Below are 17,538 nucleotides of genomic sequence, written 5' to 3'. Positions count from 1 at the left end.
CCAAAAACTCACCCAACTGCTCATTGAAATATTCTGTTCCATTATCAGAATGTAAAATACCAATTTTGGTTTGAAATTGGTTTTCAATCATATTGTAAAAATTTGTGAATAAATTTTTCACGTCAGATTTTTTATTCATCAAATAAATCCAACATAAGCGGGTATGGTCATCAATAAATGTAACAAACCATCTTTTACCAGAAAGAGTAGTGATTTTAGAAGGGCCCCAAACATCACTATGAATCAAATAAAAAGGTTTGGAAGCCTGGTAAGGTTTTGGCAAATAAGTAGAGCGACGAAATTTTGCAAAAATGCAACTTTCACAATGAAAAGAAGAACAATCAATCCCTTTAAATAATTCTGGAAATAAATATTTCAGATAAAGAAAACTAGGATGTCCTAGCCTATAGTGCCATAGCATTATTTTTTCTCGAACAGAGATTGAACTAGTACTATTAAAGCTCTGAGCTTTTTTATTACTAACAGGTACTTCATCAAAGTAGTAAAGACCTTCAAGCATCCTAGCATGCCCAATCATCATCCCCGAGTTCTGGTCCTGAAATTCACAATGGGATTCAAAAAATGTAACACGACAATTAGAATCCTTAGATAGTTTACTGACAGACAAAAGGTTACAGGCTAAGTTGGGGACGTGAAGAACAGCATTGAGATTAATTTTCTCAGTTAGTTTAATAAATCCTTTTCCTGCAATAGGTGAAAAACTACCATCGGCTATTCTGATTTTGTCATGACCAGAACAAGGGAAATAGGTACTAAATAAATGGGAAAAACTAGTCATGTGATCGGAGGCACCGGAATCTATGATCCACGGAGAGAAGTTTAGGCAAGAGAAGGCTTTAGGATTTCTACCTGTTTGTGCCAACAAAACACTAGGAGTACCGGATGAGGAGTTGGATTTTATCAGCTTTAAGAGTTGATCAATCTGCTCTTTGTTGAAGGGACCTGAATCGGCTTCATTAGCGGTAGGAAAGCCACGATTCTTCTCTCCTTGTTTGCTGCTTTTCCAGTTGACAGGTTTGCCATGGATCTTCCAACACGTTTTGCGTGTATGGCGAGGCTTGTTGCAAAAATCACACCAGACCCGTGGCTTATCATCAAACCTGCGCTGGTAATTTGCAGCCTTGTTGGCCGCAGCATCGCTAATTAAAGCAGAAATTTCAATTGATTCACCAGTACCTTTTTTCTTAAGCATGACGCTCCTTCGGCTCTCTTCCCTTCTGACTTCAGCAAATACTTCGCCAATGGATGGGAGAGGAGGTTTGCCAATAATTCTTCCTCGCACTTCATCGAACTCAATGTTGAGGCCGGCAAGAAACTTGTAAATACGGCTGTCTTCCACAGTTTTCTTGTGGTGGTTGCAGTCGTCAACCGATTTCCATTCGTATGTGTTAAAGATGTCAAGATCCTGCCACAACCTTTTCAACGAATTGAAATATTTGGTGACGGAATCATCTCCTTGACGAATCTCTCCCAACTTCAAAGTTAATTCGAAAACTTGAGATTGATTTCCTAGGTCAGAATACATCTGACTAACATTATCCCACAATTCTTGTGCAGTAGGATAGCACATGTAATTAGAGCTTATATCCTCCTCCATGGAATTGACCAACCATGTCATAACCATGGAGTTTTCAGCGTCCTAACTGTCGAACAGCGGATCATTAACAGCAGGAGCCTTCTTGTCACCAGTGATGTAACCGATCTTTCCTTGCCCACGGATATACATCCGGACAGATTGTGACCAGCGGAGAAAATTATCACCATTTAGGCGGATGGTGGTGATTTGGACAGAGTGAGAGTTGGACGTTTTTACTGGAATGGCAGCGGCAGGGGTTGAAGTGGTTTCAGACGTGACTTCCGACATGGCTATGACGGTTTTAGGGCTGCTGTGTTTTTTGTTGCTCTGATACCAACTTAGAAAAAATGAGGAAGAAGAACTCCGAAAATATGAGGAAGAAGGAATATATTTCTGTTATATTCAAAACTTCTTATTTTACAAGACCAAATGACACTCCTTATATAGGAGATATTACAAACATCATTATAACCCATTATATGCCACTTACATATTATATATTACCACTATCTACCACTATGATATTATATATTACCACTATCTACCACTATGATATTATATACATGACACTATCTACCACCAACACCACTATCATATTCTATACATGCCACTATCTACCACCAACACCACTATCATATTCTATACATGCCACTATCTACCACCAACACCACTATCATATTATATACATGCCACTATCTTATTATATGCATTAACACAAATTTCCAGCAAAAAATGAAATAACTAGTTAGTCATGAAGGAGCTACATGTTTCAAAGATACTTGTTTTTGAATGATTGGTGAGTCTCAGTCATTTTGAGCTCATTTGCACCAGGCCAAACTAGGTGTGCTTAAAGTGAACATTGAACAAGCTTTTGCCTTGTCATTTCCAATTTCAGCCCTTGTATATTTTAGAGCCCAAATAATTTTTGTTTATAAGATAATGTTAACAGAAGGTCCGAGATTCTTTCCCCCTGATTTAAATACATTCCTTTACTTGATGAAAAACTTTTGGGCTCTGGAAATAATGCTTCAATAGAAAAGCTGTTTAGGGTCCCTAAATAGCTGAATATCAGGTCCTCCAAATATGTGTTCAAATGCCAAGTCTGTAACTTTTGAGTGGAAGTGGATGAGTCTTGTGCCAGCAGCATATGTTTGTCTGATCTATGCACAAAGCCCACAGTATCATTCATCATGTAAGAAACTTAATATCTTGTCATTTGGCATGATCTGATTTTCTTGCTTGATTATGGATAACATGCCTAGCTTTAAAGGGACCCCACCCCACTCTGTGCCTAGTTTATCTAATGGATCATTTATATTTCAATCAGAATCTGTCTTTTTGCTTTTATCATTTTTAGGTTCTAGAATAACCCTTCTTTTTATTTTCTAGTTGTCTTACTGCTTCCTTCCATATGATGCTTTTGGAATGAACTGTATAATTTGAGTTGGGCAAGGTCAACTCTCTCTCATGTACCTCTTCTCTAGAGTTCTGACTGTCTGCTTGATTTTGAGAGCAGACTAGCTCAATGATGAGGGAACTTTTCTTAAACTATTGCTCCCTCCCACTTTAGAATTAGTTGTTTTTGTGAAAGATGTTTACACTAACCGTTTGTCACACACACACACACATAACCTCTTTCATTTAAAACATTACTGAAACATCTTGTTTCATTTGTAAAACAGATAAATGACCGCTATGAGTTCCCTCTACAACTCGATCTTGACAGAGAGGATGGCAGATATTTGTCACCTGAAGCAGATAGGAGTGTTCGCAACTTGTATACCCTTCACAGGTATTTATTCTTTTTTACATTATACCAGTGAGCCTCTCATTAATTTTCTTCCCAGAAAATTTTACTTAATGTATAGCTTTACACAATTTGTTTTGTTGAAATATATGCTCTCTTTAGATAAAATTATATGAAAATGTAAAGTGGCTTTATCTTATGCTAATAGGCCTCTGATTAATTTTCTTTCCAGGAAATCTTTGCATACCTTTACCGCTTTGTTTTGTGAAACATCTGCTCTCTTTAGATAAATTTATATGAAATTGTCAGGTGGCGCTTTTTTTGCATGTTTCCTTACTTCTCTGTTTATTGCTTTTCTTCCAATATATCCAATATGTTGATAACAAATATCAACTTAGAAAATGGTATCTAATTGTAGATCTTTTTAAAAAAAATCCTCATCTTATGTTTGCTAAATTTAAAGGGGAAAGATGTCTTCTCTTCCTGCTTGGTGGTTGGATGATGAGATGAAGAACAAAATTTCGTTTTGTTTCTATCAATGGCCGAAACATTTCTGTTTCCTAGGAAACCATAACGAAATAACAGTGGCATAGCAAAATTTCAATGTTTCCATTGAAATATACCAAAACACAGTGAAACACTAGAGAACATACCGCAACAATGAGTTATTTCGACACCTATTAAGAACATTTAACAATGCTTATTTCTATTTGCCTCTTTTTGTCAAAAGAAAATACTTGAGAATATATAAAAATATTAAATTTATTAGAGAATTTAAGAAACTTAAAAACAAAAGAGAAGAGATAGAAAGGAGAAAATAAACATGCATGATTAAGCCACTTATTTTCCTTCTTTCTTTGTTACTGCAATGTACTTTGTTTTTTCTGTTTTCGTTCCTTTTGCTATCAGAATTTTGCATTTTCCAAATGTATTTTCTTACAATGGCAAACCAATAACTAAGTTTTTAAACCTTGTTTATGAGCTTCTAATATTCATAGAGCTCAACATGTTCAATTATTTAATTATTCCGAATGTATTAACATTTATATAGGTTTTGGTTTTTGTTCTCAAATGTTTTTTCCCCCTCCTCATTTCACTTATGTTTTCGAAAATTCATTTCAAAACATTTCCGTTTCCAAGCTAACCAAAAGAACATACCGAAACAAAATTTTGATCCTTGTGATATGGAACCAAGTATAAGGTTATGGGTTCAAGCCTCAATGGGAGGCAGCCTCCATGGATCCATTGAAACCTCTCCCCAAAGAAAAACCTGAGAACAAAAGAGGAAGGTGGATTCTTGATTACTGTTGTACGACTCTTTGGTCAATGTAGCACTTTCCTCTCTTTTTCCCTCCCCTGGAAAAAAATGAAATTCTGACAAAGGAATTGAAGTGGTGTGGCATCTTTATACTATATTGGCCACATATTTCAATTATATAGCACTCCAGAATTACATGTCCTTATCACACATTTTCATCTCTCCTTTTGATGTGAATGGAGATGTATTTTATTCATTTGTGTTATCTGTATCATCATTTATTATTTCCTTTTTCATTTTCTCATTATTTTTTATTTTGTTGGGGCATGATTTTTTGTTTTCTGTTCAGATAGTATTATATGTCCAAGAAAATTAGATTTTATGCGAAAAGTACATTGTAGACTTCCATAATACCTTTTCTTTTGATTTTTGATTTTAGTAATTGTGATTGATGGATATCAGCATATAATTGACACTCTGTATCGCAATGGTTATAACGAAGTATTGCTTGTTTGCAGTGTTTTGGTTCATAGTGGTGGGGTGCATGGTGGACATTATTATGCTTATATCAGGCCAACCCTCTCTGAGCAGTGGTATGCATATATGTTTGTACTGTTTTTTGCTCTTTTTGATTGTTAGTTTTTGTTGGTTATATGTTTAACCTATATATTTTGCTTAACATTGCTCAGCAAAGCTTTGAAGGCTAAAAAGCACGAACACACGGACCCATGACATGATGCAATATGTTCACACATAAATTTTAAAAAAATGCAGGACATGATATATGGGGGACACACAGTATAGTTTTATATATTTATTAGGGTGGCGATAATGCCATTTATGCTTACATGGATATTATAATGGTTTGACATTTTTACCCTTGAAGCATTCAATCTCTGTTTACATGACTTTAACACTCTCTTCATTCCTCCTTTCTTCTGCGTTCACATTCCACAATATTAAACAACTCTCTTTCCCACCCAATGTTTCTCTCTGCTTTTTAGTCGAGATTGATGTTTTGGTTCAATCTCTCTAATTTTCTGTCTCTTTTAAATCATTTTTTACTGTACTTTCCTTCCTACTTCAATTAACAATTTCTGGCAGCAGCCCATATAGTCTACCTTACCAGTCCTCACCCCCCACCATTGTTGAGATCAGTAATCAAATATTGAGATGAAAAAAAATGAATACCACCATTGTTGCTTGCCCCATGGTTCTCTTCAAGAAATTAAGGTTCACCCATGCCAATCATGCCGTTGCTTCCATCAACCCCCCCCCCTCTCCCACCATTGACTCCTCCTGTTATTGCTTCCTTCCAGCAACAGCGTAAGGTCATTGTCATCAGTCACAACTTCTACGCTTCTCCCATCTTGTCCCCACCTCTCTCTATTTGGGTGATTTGGGTCTTTGGTTCGGTCTGTGATGATTTGGGCGTCCTGATTGAAGAGATACTCAAATAGTTGCATAATACACTGGCCGGCGAGTTTGATGGCGATAAGAAGCTGAATCGACAAGCATGAAAACCATAGAGTCAATACTTTAGAAAAATTGGGTAGAAAAAGGAGTGAGGAAGAAAGAAAAGATTTAAATGTAAAATAATAGGAAAGGAAAGATTGAATGGAGATAAAAAGAAGAAAATGTAAATAGAAGTGGAAGGTGAAGATTTGTTTGCTAACATATACACATTAGCATATACCGAGTGAGCTCTTTCTGGGTTTGGTTTGTATTTTTTCTATAAGAACAGTGTTGTAAAGGGAATAGAAGGGGTCCTGGCTTTGATAATGGAACAATGGTGGTGGAATAAAGGAGGTGAGGTGGTAGTTTGGTTGGTGTTAATGGTGGGTGGATAGTCTAGGTTTGAGGAATGTAGTTTGATTGATGAATGGAGTGTTAGTGCATATGTATGGGTGGTTTGATTTGTAGAGAGAATGTAAGACTGAAGAGGGAGAAAGAGAGTGAGAGTGGCAAAAAGAGAGACTGAGGGTAAAATGACAGACTGATATAATGTGCATGGAAGCATAAAATGAGTTTGTGGCATTGTTGCCTGACTATTTATTATGTGTCATATATTTTTTAATATTTTATTTAAAGATAATGAAAAAATGCAACATAACACTAACTAAAATTGAAAACCCACATATTCCATCCTTGGCTTAAACATCTAGATATAATAACAATAGCATTCCATCAAAAATGTTAAAGTGATAAAATAAAGTTGCAAATCATACATCGTCTAAAACAACAATTTTTATAATGAAAGAAACTTCATAGAAGCCAAAATATGAAGAAATAGATATGCCTAGCTGCCATATTCTTTGGACAACGAATCTAATTGATAGAGGAAGCACCATAAAGATCAATAAGTGACCCACAAGTTTTTTTTTTTTTTTTAAATAAAAAAAAAGAAATCTAAATTTTTCTTTGCTGGTTATAGTGGTTTATATCATAACAATAAAAAATTAATAATTATACATTTCATTAAGCAGTTTATCCACTATTTAATTTTTTTTTTTTTTTCACATTCAAATAGTTAGGTTACCCACAACAAATGTAAGGAAAAAAAAAAAAACTGTTTTCTTTCTTGTTGAATGTGTCGCGAGCTTGTCCCTAACGTGTCCCAAGCGCATCTCCAGTGTGCCCGAGTGGAATTTAAATATTTTTTTTTTGGGACATTTCCTCTAGCATGTCCACTACATGTTCAGAGGGTGTTTCATGTCCGATATATGTTGGATACCAATATGCGGCCACTGGTGAGGTGTATGTGCTTCATAGTTTGAAGGAAATAAATATTTGTAATAATGTTTGCGTGATTGGTCGATTGTTGGCACAACAACATTGTTTTGTGCTATACTCTACCTTTCTTTGTGTTCCTTTGTACTCGTTGGCATTTTGAAGACTTTTTTTATCACTGCTTTAGTATTGTTTAGCAAGTACTTATACTTTGTTTTGAGGTTAGCTTTCAAATTATTGATATAGTGAATCATCTTTTAAGTTGTTACCATTTGGTTACGTCAGAATTCACTGCAAGTTGGGTGCATACAGGTTTAAATTTGATGATGAACGGGTAACAAAAGAGGACATGAAGAGGGCATTGGAGGAGCAGTATGGTGGTGAGGAAGAGGTAACCCTTTGTACAGTTATGAAATCTAAGTTTTCTGGTCTAGGTTATCCTAATCTTCAATTTAACTACTGTCTGTTCTGTACTATGCTTGTATCCAACAGCTACCACAGACAAATCCTGGGTTCAACAACTCTCCATTTAAGTTTACAAAATACTCTAATGCATATATGCTTGTGTATATACGCGAAAGTGATAAGGAGAAAATAATATGTAATGTCGATGAAAAGGACATAGCCGAACACCTTAGGGTAAGATTTTTGAATTGTTCTTGTGATTTGAGTTCCTGATATTGTTCTCCCCAATAAATTATACTGGGATCTGTGGACATCAAATTCAAGATAAGGTTGAAGAAAGAACAAGAAGAAAAAGAGCAAAAGAGAAAGGAAAAAGCAGAGGCACATCTTTATACCATCATAAAGGTTACAAAGACCTAAACTCTCCCCTTAAAGTTGTTACTTTTTTGCCAATTATGCATCTGCCTTATGGAATATTGTTTGCTAAATCAGTTATTTGATTCCTCAGGTTGCTCGTGATGAGGACCTTCTTGAACAGCTTGGAAGGGATGTATATTTTGATCTTGTGGATCATGACAAAGTTCGTAGTTTTCGTATCCAGAAACAGACACCTTTCAACCTTTTCAAGGTATTCTCTACGATTTTGATGTCATTGAATTTGGTTAGGTTTAGATGAGTTGTCTTTGTTGAATATTGGTTTATTTGGTATTTGATCATATATCTGCCTCCTGATATAAGTTAACTTGTTTGAAGGTTCATGTCTGAGAAAAGTAAATGAATGATTTTGTCTATTGGTAGGATTGTTCTGTCTTTATTTTCTTAGAAAGAAGAAGAATGCAGTGGATTTGATTTTGTAAGTTTGTTTAAAGTAATCTGTTTATTGCATGAATGGGCAATTGAAGCTTGGTTCAAGGTATTCTTTTCCCCCATTTCTTTGACTGTGGCACCTAAGAGCCCTCCTCAAGTTAATGCACATCTAAGAAGCATAAACACTTCTAAGATGCATTGGGCACGTGTCCAAATGTGTCTAGTTATCTTTTTTTTAATATATTTATAGAAATGGATATGCTTCGGACACTTGGGCTCACACACATATCTATTGCTTAGAGCCATAGACACACAAAACGGATCGTGAATTTGTGGAAATGCCTAAATGTATAATTGATCAAAAGCTCTATTTTCTTAGTGAATGATCAAAAGTACTAGTTTCTTAGAGAATTATTTATTCTTTGGCAATAATGTGACATATTCAAGTAATTCATAAAGTGAATATTACATATTTTGGGAATATTAAACTAACACTCTTTCTAAATAATTTGAGCACTAAGATTTTGGTACATTTGTTAATATCTAATTGATTTATGGTGCCTCTATAAACTATTTAATATTTTAAAATGTTTTGAACTGCTCATAAACTAATATTTAAGATAACAATTATAAATGTGGTATATTTTGGGAAATGTTATTCCCACTCCACTTCTTTATAATTGATGTAGTAGAATATATAGGGTAAGACCTCGTTTGGCAAATTCAACTTTTAGCCTAAAAGCCAAAAAATTACTAAAAAAATCAAAAAGTCAACAATCTATATAAAAAAAGTCAAAGATTCCCTTTTCTCTCTATTTTTTGCACATCTTTTTGTAAAAAATCAAAAAGTTACCCCAAACATTGTAGTTTCTTTTACCTCATATTTTAGCCAAAAAACTATGAAGTTACTAAAATAGCTTTTTCTCAAAAGTGTCAATTTGAGTTCTATGCTCAAGTGTCTTCAGTTCTCTACTAAGTCTTCTATTAGTTAGGCTATTAGTGGTCTTGGTCTATAGATTTGTGATGTAATTTCATTTGTACTTTGGGTTCTCTCTCTAACCCCTTAGGGTCTTACCCCCTAATTGGGGATTTGTTCTCTCTCGCTTGATTTTAGATTCTTGATTGCATCAATTTGGTATCAGAGCTTCAGATTCTATATCTAATTGTTCCAAATTGAAGCTAAATTCACCAATCAGATAGGAGGAACGTTACCAGTCCTTGCATGCAAGCCCTAATTGGTTGCTTCAACAGATTCACGTCTGGATTAGAAGTTGAATCGGCCACTGGTTCCTCATTGACCTAATCCAATCTATTGTTGCTACCTGTAGCCTTTACAAAGTTGTGAACTCAGAATACCAGATCTGGAACTTGTCGCGATCGTGATGTCCGCTTCGCGACTTGATCTCGATGTAGATTGAAGTCCCGAAAATGGGATTACATCTCGATTTGGAGTCATGAAACCTAGTTGGGGTGTTTCGAAGTCAGAAATTGGTTTTGCAAGTTGAATCGTAGCTCTCAGTGATTGAAGTTGAATCACGACTTCTGTCTGTGGATTTTCAAACTTGATCTCATCTCAACTAACAATTTTGAACCTTAACTAGATGTTTTACCTCCGGTCTGGCCTCGTTTTGTAGTCGCGACCTTCGATTAGATCATTTGGCACCTATTTAACTTTGTTTGAAGCTTGACTCATAGTTGTGATTTGAGTTTGGATCATTTTCAACCCTAGCTGCATCAACTCAAACAAGAATCTAGGTTTCAATTAGGTTTCAAACCCTAACTGAACAACGTATAGTGCAAAATCTCATTTCAAACCTTATGTTGTTGCTGGAAACCCTAAGCCTCCAAAAAAATAAAACCCAGATCTGATGCAAAAAGCTATGATGGCACTCTAATTCGTTATTTTGAACTTCGATTCGAATCGTGATCTCAAATTGACTGTTGATCGAGCATTGTGAATGATTTATAGAGCCAATTAACTATTTTGTGTGGTTTGATTGTCTCACAGTTCTCTGCATCTGAGTTTGATTAGTGAGATTGAGAATTAAGAGATCTCAAGTTTGGTTCAATTCCCCTCAGATCTAGTTCAAAATCCCTCAAATTTGGTTAGAATGTCTTCGATCCTTCCTTTTGTGTTCTTAAAGCCTAATTGAAGCCATCTTTGATGCGATTTGGTTTGATTCTCTTAGATTTGTATTCGAATTGGTTTGATTTTGACTGGTGTGTATTTGATTAGTTTAGATCTTGTGAGTGGCTTGAGTTTGGTTCGATTGTGGTTCGACTTCGGTTCACTTCTGCAGATTTTCCTCTTTGATTCAGTCAGAGTGTTTGTGCTTTGTTTGGATGGCTCAAAGAGGTAGAGGGCAGAGTTTATGCTATGAACATTAGTGATGATGTTGGTGCATATCTATCAATAGGAAGGAATGATGTTATTCAAAATCAAAATCATCGATATGAGATGAAACAAATGACTAGATCAGTTGTTGCTTTAGAAATGGTGTAGTAATTGCAACCTCTTGCAAGTAGGTAGTGGTAACTTTGCTAGCTTCAAAGAGCTTCTTTGAAGTTGTATGTTTGGTATTCCTTTATTCCTCTTAGGAAGTTGTTTTTGAGTTAAGTAGATTGCTTTTAGCAATTGTGTCTGGAGGAAGGAAAGGAGTGTGGTGTTGAATTCTAGCTTGTGATCAGTTTCTCTCAAGTTGTTCTTTTCTAGTGGATGCATAGTCAATCCTGTCAACTTGTCACATCCCTCAACCTTGTTTTGGAAGATGTCATTTGCCAACTTAGGGGTCTCGTCCCGGCAAGATGAGTACTTGTTTGCACTAGTCTACGGGTCAGAGCTGAAGAGGCTTAGGAAAATGGGAGTCTGTCTAAGCTTTAGCGACATGATTTTTATGGACATGATGGGACTTGTCAGTTGTGCGCCTATGGTTGTTTCACCAAGGAAGCAGTACAATGTATTCGTAGAAGGATGAGTTGTGAGATTCATGTTCATGTTGAGCACAGAGATTCATCACCTATTCCTCGCCTAAGGTTTATATGCATGGTATTGCATTGAGCTCACTCAATTATTGCTTAAACTCGAGGACAAGTTTCTTCAAGAGGAGGAGTGCTGTTGTAGTAGAATATATACGGTAAGTGTCAAAATGAGTTCTATGCTTAGCTCTATGCTTAAGTGTCTTAAGTTCTCTACTACGTGTTCTATTAGTTAGGCTATTAGTGGCCTTGGCCTATAAATATGCGATGTAATTTCATTTGTGCTTAGTTTTTGATTGAAGAATATACATATTTATTGGAGTAGAGCTTTAGGTAGCGTTTGGTAGAGTTTTAGAATTATGATTTGAGAATAGAGTTGTATTTTGAGTTTGTGAGTTTTGGAATTATGGTTTGAGTGTGAAAAATTTGTTTGGTTATGAGTTTTGAAAAGAGTGTTGAATTAAGTTTGAAATTTTTGATTTGACATATGATATTTGATTAAAAAACTTACAACTCATAACCAAACATGCAAATTCAAAATTCTATTCAAAGCTCATAAAAAATTTAAAAAAATTCCGAAAATATTTTTATTTCAAATATAAAAATAATAGGTGCCAAAAAAAAAAAAAACCGAACACTATTTTGGTCAACCGGTTGGCCTAACGTCCGGGAGGGTGACTGGGTAGACTTGTTTTCAAAATGGGTGTGGAATCAATTTTTGAAAACGCTAACCAAACATCACAGTAAAAGCAAAGGGTGGAATTAAATTTAGAAAGCTCTACCAAATAGAGCCTTAGTTTCTCTCTGTAACCCTTAAGGGTGTACCCCCTAATTCGGGATTTGTTCTCTCTCTCTCTCTCTCGATTTCAGATTTTTGATTGCATCAATAATTCATTTGAAAATTGATCTTTAGTGTCTAAAATTACACATGACATGATCAATGTTTTGAAACCCGAACCGTTGATCAAACCGGAAAAGGGAGGGTCAAGGGTCATTGGTTCAACTGTTGGGTCAACCGGAATCAAACCGTGATGTCATAATTACCTCATAAATATATTTAAAATTATACTTAAATAGAGAATATAAGTATTTAAATAGTTTCATTTATATTAATTTTATATTTTAAGATATATATTTACATAATTATATTTAATGACTATATATATTTATAAAATATATTTATACTGATTATTTTAAATAAAATAAGATTTACTTTGAGATAATAAATTGAAGTTAATAAATACTTTAAGTAGTACAAAGTATTAATGAAGCATCATTGTAGCTCGGTGGTGGAAGTGTTGGAGACTATGCGGAAGGTCCAATGCTCAAACCTTGGTAACAGCATTTTTGCAATTTTCATAATCATGCATGTGGTGCTTCTTTGGGCTTCCAGCGCTGTTGGTTTTGTCACCTGACTACCGGTTCAGCCAGGTAGCCGGTTTAACTGTGGGTTTTTCTGGTTTAACAAAAATAGACCGGTTCAGAGCAAGGTTGTTAAAATCGGGATCCTACGTTGGATCGTTGGAGGTGTTTATAGGATCGGATCGTAGAATCGGATCGAGGATCGTAAGATCCTACCGAAAAAGACAAATTACATAATAATTTAATTTAAATAAATATTTCTTATAAAGTATACACAAAATGAACTTATATTCTATTAAAAAGAAGTGAAGATATTGTGAAAAATATAATACTCCATGTAAAATGTACATATAATATTATGCAATAGAAAACCCGACGGTAAAAGTTCTGTATTTTATCAAAAAAGAAGGTGAAGAAGAAGAAGAATTCTATAACAAAATACTTTACAATGTACAATAATGCATAAAAAGTGAAGAAAAAATATTTAACAATATTGGAAATGAAAATAGATTAAGAACTCAAAAGAGTAGCTTAGTCGAATGATAAGGTTTGTCGTTAGCATCCCTAGTGGAGCGGATTCGAGTCACAAAAATAATTTCTCCAGAAATTAGGATAAAGTTGCAATCATCTTACCATTCTTAGACTTCGCTAAAGCTAAGTTTGTTTTTCCGACTATTTAATTTTCTTAAATTACTGCAATATTTGAATGTTTGTTTCCTAGTTCGTTTTTCTTAATCTATTTGATTCAATACTACTTAATTTTTAATATTTATTTTGACGACATAAATTGGTATTTAGACAACAAACATAAAATTTACAACAAAATATGTCATACAATACAAAACAAGGCTTATAAATTGGATCGGATAGGATCGGATTCGGATTGGGATTCCACGATCCTATAAGATCCCACTACTAGGATCGAAAGATCCTACCTACAAAGAGTTTTTTACATGATCCGGATCGATTGTACTCAAATGGATCGTAAGATCGTAGGATCGTAAGATCCGGATTGGGATTCTGATAACCATGGTTCAGAGTCTTAAACGGGTTTGGGGGTGCATCTGGACCGGAACTTGGGCCGGTCGACGGGTCAACTAATTGAACCTTCCGGTCTGGTGCAGTTTAATAAACATTGGACATGATTCCTATGCGCACTAGAAAACAAAATTTGAAGTGCATTTATAAAGAAGTGGTGTGGGAATAACGTAAAATGGACGCATTTTCCATATCGTTGTTCCCAAAAATAGGGGGAAGGTGAGGGAATGGATTAAGTGTATGAAACAAATTTCATAATTTCTTTAAAATAGAAATAAAAGTGTTTTTTTTATTTTATGTTTATGAATGGAAGTTTTAGTAGTTAATGTAGAAAATTATAAAATATGTGGAAAGGTTTTGTTGAGTTGAATTGAGTTCTTCTTACTTTTGATAGGCATTTTGCCATTTTCTGAAAAACTTTTAAGGAATGAAATCTGAAAATTTACTCTATGGTCTATTTTTAGGATAAAATATTTCGAAGTAATAATAAACAGCAAGTGAGTCTGGTTACGCATGTGCAAGCCAACACTTTTGACTTGAGTCAAACATGTATGTCATTGCTTCTGTGTATAATTATTGAACGATGCTTTGTTGAATCTATGATGTTACTATAAGCAAGGGTGCTCCTCATATAGCACTAATAATATTAAGTTCATATCCAGGAGGAAGTTGCCAAAGAGTTTGGTGTACCCGTGCAATTTCAACGTTTCTGGCTTTGGGCAAAGCGTCAAAACCACACATACCGTCCAAATCGCCCGTTGACACCTCAAGAGGAAGTTCAATCCGTAAAGACTTTCTGACTTTGCATCTTTTATTGTCTTTCAGTATACTTCTTTATGCATTTTTCATTTTTTATTTAATTGTTGTTATTATTTTTTTTGAGTTACTTCCACAACTCCATCGTGCAGGACTCCAAGACTCGCTCTTGCTTTGATGCACCTTAACAATATGTGTGTTTATTGATTTGTTTATCATCAGTTTTACATGACTCTTGCTTTTCCCCAAGTTAACCATGCTTTGTTGCACCTTCATTCTCTCATGTTTTGCCCTTTGATGTTTTAAAATATTCATTGTCTCATGGTTTACATCCCTTCCTAGTGACGGCTTGTTTTAAAGCCGTGAGCCCTGGCAAAGCAAACAATATCATTATTGTTTATGATGAGGGCCTACGTGGCCCGTTGGTGGTGGGTTTCATTAGAGTTGGTTGGGAGCGCCCATCTCTAGTGCAATTAGTGGACCAAGTTGGTAGGGGCAGTTCAAAACATTGATGTGGAACTTGGAGGTAAGAAGAGGGAGGTTTCTTTAGTCGGCTCAATTATATTGGGGCCTAAAGAAAATGCCCCTCATCTGTTTTACAGAAGAAAACTAATAGGCTTTTGGATTGGGAGCTTACCTGAGAGTTGCAAGGATGGGGGGAAAGACCCTGGCAATGTCAGGTGAACATCTGAATGAGAAGTTTGTCCAGATGAGGTAGAAGGTAAGGGGCTTGGGAAATTTTGGGGGTGGGGAAGATTTGATTACAGAAAGGGATGGATTGTTGCAGGAATCTGGGGCTCTAACGGGGGAAGTCTTGGGGGCTGGAAATGGGAGAAATTGGAGGAGTAGGGTGCAATGGTTATGGCAGAAAAATCATTGGCCTCGGTTGTTTGGGAAGAGGGGTGCAGTATACAGGGGTGTAAAGGCGTCATTCTTTTTTAAAAATCTTATAGTAACTAAAATCCCAGTCATGTGTTCTTGACAAGTATATCCTGTTACACTATATAGGCTATCATTAACGTTGAGAAACAAGCTGTGTTTTTGGTTATTCTGATTGGATGAATTTAGGGTGGCTGTTAGAGCCATTCATTTGCAAAGAATCATTCTTATATTCTCCCTCCCTCCATCCCACAATGTTATCTCTTTTGGGAATTTCAAATTTTTAAGTGGACATGCAATTAATGCACTCAAATTCAAATTAAAAAGCATTGGTTCTCAACATTGCCCTTTTTTTATTCACATTTTAAGTAACTGTTTATATGGGATAGTTTTGAAATTTTCAGAACAAAAAATTTATGCCTTAAGTTGTTTCCTTGCTTTGCTGGTAAGAAAATGGTTCACCTAATGCTTTTACCTTTAAAAGCTTCTGGATAATTAATGAATAGTTTCTTGTGCAATTCCAATTCCTTGTTTTGCCAATATATGTTGTTTTGATGCAGACAAATGCATTCACGTTTGTAAAAGAGCTTGAAGTATTTGACGCTTGTGGCTGAATTGAGCCTTGATGCCTTCGACACAATTTTATAATGCCACTTGGCTGAGTTTTAGGGTCCCATGAACTCATGTAATCGAGTCATTTCAAGTTCTCTATGGAGTTTTGTTACTTATGGTTGGGTAATTTTATTTTTTCTGGTAGCAATTTGAATCCAGGTTTCCTGCAGTCTGAAATTTAGTTGCATAAAGCGGAAGCGGGGGTGGGGCACATAGAAGAGTCTAAGGTTGATAGTGCCTATTGGGGCGTTTATAATATTATATTATGGGGTTGTTTGGGATGATCTAAATAAGTACACTTTTTGACTTTTTATGAAATATGGGTTGGGTATGGGTTGTGTTTGAAGTGATGTGGTAGAGAGGTGATGTGACTTAAATAAGATGATGTGACTTAAATAGAATAGTGACTTTTTGACTTTTTTGGCTTTTTGGCTTTTTTGGCTTTTTGGCTTTTTTAGTTTATGCCAAACAAGGCCTATATATGTAAATATATTAAGATGTTGTAAATCTATTTTTGTTTTTGTTTTGTGATATATATATATATATATAATATGAATAAATATTGGAGATTGGTGTTGACTACAAATTGTTATAAGTAAATGTTACATAAATACAAGTACTAGAATAAATTTGAGTTATTTTTTTACTATAATCTGATAGCCTCTACAAAATTTCTCTTGTGTGGTAGTTTTTCTTTTTATTTTTTTGGAATTCATATGTTCGAGAGATTTCATCTTAGTTGGAAACCCTGTTCTTTCTTGATGCAAGTGTGATGATAACTGGATTTTGTTTTGAATCGTGGAATCATAGTTTTGGAGTGGATTTGTCAATTCTAGGACATTCCTGCAACTAAGTTTTGAAATTTTTGTTTAAGTTTTCAAAATCTGTTTTCTGTATTTTTTTTCCTAAAAAAAACTAAAAAACCTAAAAACTAGTTTGGTAAAAAAACTGAAAAAATAAAAGCACTGTTCATTTCCATATGATTTTCTCTTGTTTGGGAAAAATTGATTATTTATAATTTGAGAATAATTTTTTGGTGTTTATTTTCATTAAACTAGTTTTTTTTTTTTTTTTTCTTCCTCAAAATAGAAAATAGATTTTGAAAACTCAACCAAACAGAGAGATTTCTCAGACATGTGTTGTTTTTTATTAGCAACCTCTTAAAAACTCAAATTTGTTGCATAAATAGATGCTTCTGTTTTTTTCCAGTTAAGTTGCCTGTTTATTCAGTAAATATGGCCGGGTGTGTTTATTCAGTAAATACACCATCTTTTATGGATGAGTAAACTGTTTTCCCCTACTCTCTCTGTGGTTGTGTAGTGTCTGGTGTGCACACTGGCAAGTCTTGCAAGTTAATTTGCATCCTTCATA

General features: G+C 35.0%; 1 protein-coding gene across 22 annotated transcripts in view; it reads left to right on the top strand.

Annotated features, from left to right (window-relative positions):
* The window catches only part of LOC145814628 (ubiquitin C-terminal hydrolase 12), a 37,552-nt gene that overhangs the window by 7,868 nt on the left and 12,146 nt on the right, over window positions 1-17,538 (top strand). For 21 of the 22 annotated variants that reach the window (XR_014357989.1, XR_014357992.1, XR_014357991.1 and 18 more), the window contains exons 7-13: window positions 3,280-3,389; window positions 5,121-5,195; window positions 7,645-7,723; window positions 7,825-7,971; window positions 8,062-8,142; window positions 8,246-8,365; window positions 14,583-14,705. Coding sequence is in view for 16 of the 22 variants with exons in the window: in XM_082911573.1 (XP_082767699.1) it covers window positions 3,280-3,389; window positions 5,121-5,195; window positions 7,645-7,723; window positions 7,825-7,971; window positions 8,062-8,142; window positions 8,246-8,365; window positions 14,583-14,705 (735 nt within the window). In the remaining 6 variants the exon portion in view is untranslated. The remainder of the gene's footprint in view (window positions 1-3,279; window positions 3,390-5,120; window positions 5,196-7,644; window positions 7,724-7,824; window positions 7,972-8,061; window positions 8,143-8,245; window positions 8,366-14,582; window positions 14,706-17,538) is intronic. The other variant, XM_082911576.1, reaches the window with a different exon arrangement.

The sequence above is a fragment of the Camellia sinensis genome, unplaced genomic scaffold (assembly GCF_055761805.1).
Source record: "Camellia sinensis isolate YWXY unplaced genomic scaffold, ASM5576180v1 Unanchor12, whole genome shotgun sequence".
NCBI lineage: Eukaryota > Viridiplantae > Streptophyta > Magnoliopsida > Ericales > Theaceae > Camellia > Camellia sinensis.
The sequence above is the reverse complement of the archived record's forward strand: the minus strand, read 5'-3'. Positions and strand labels throughout refer to the sequence as shown.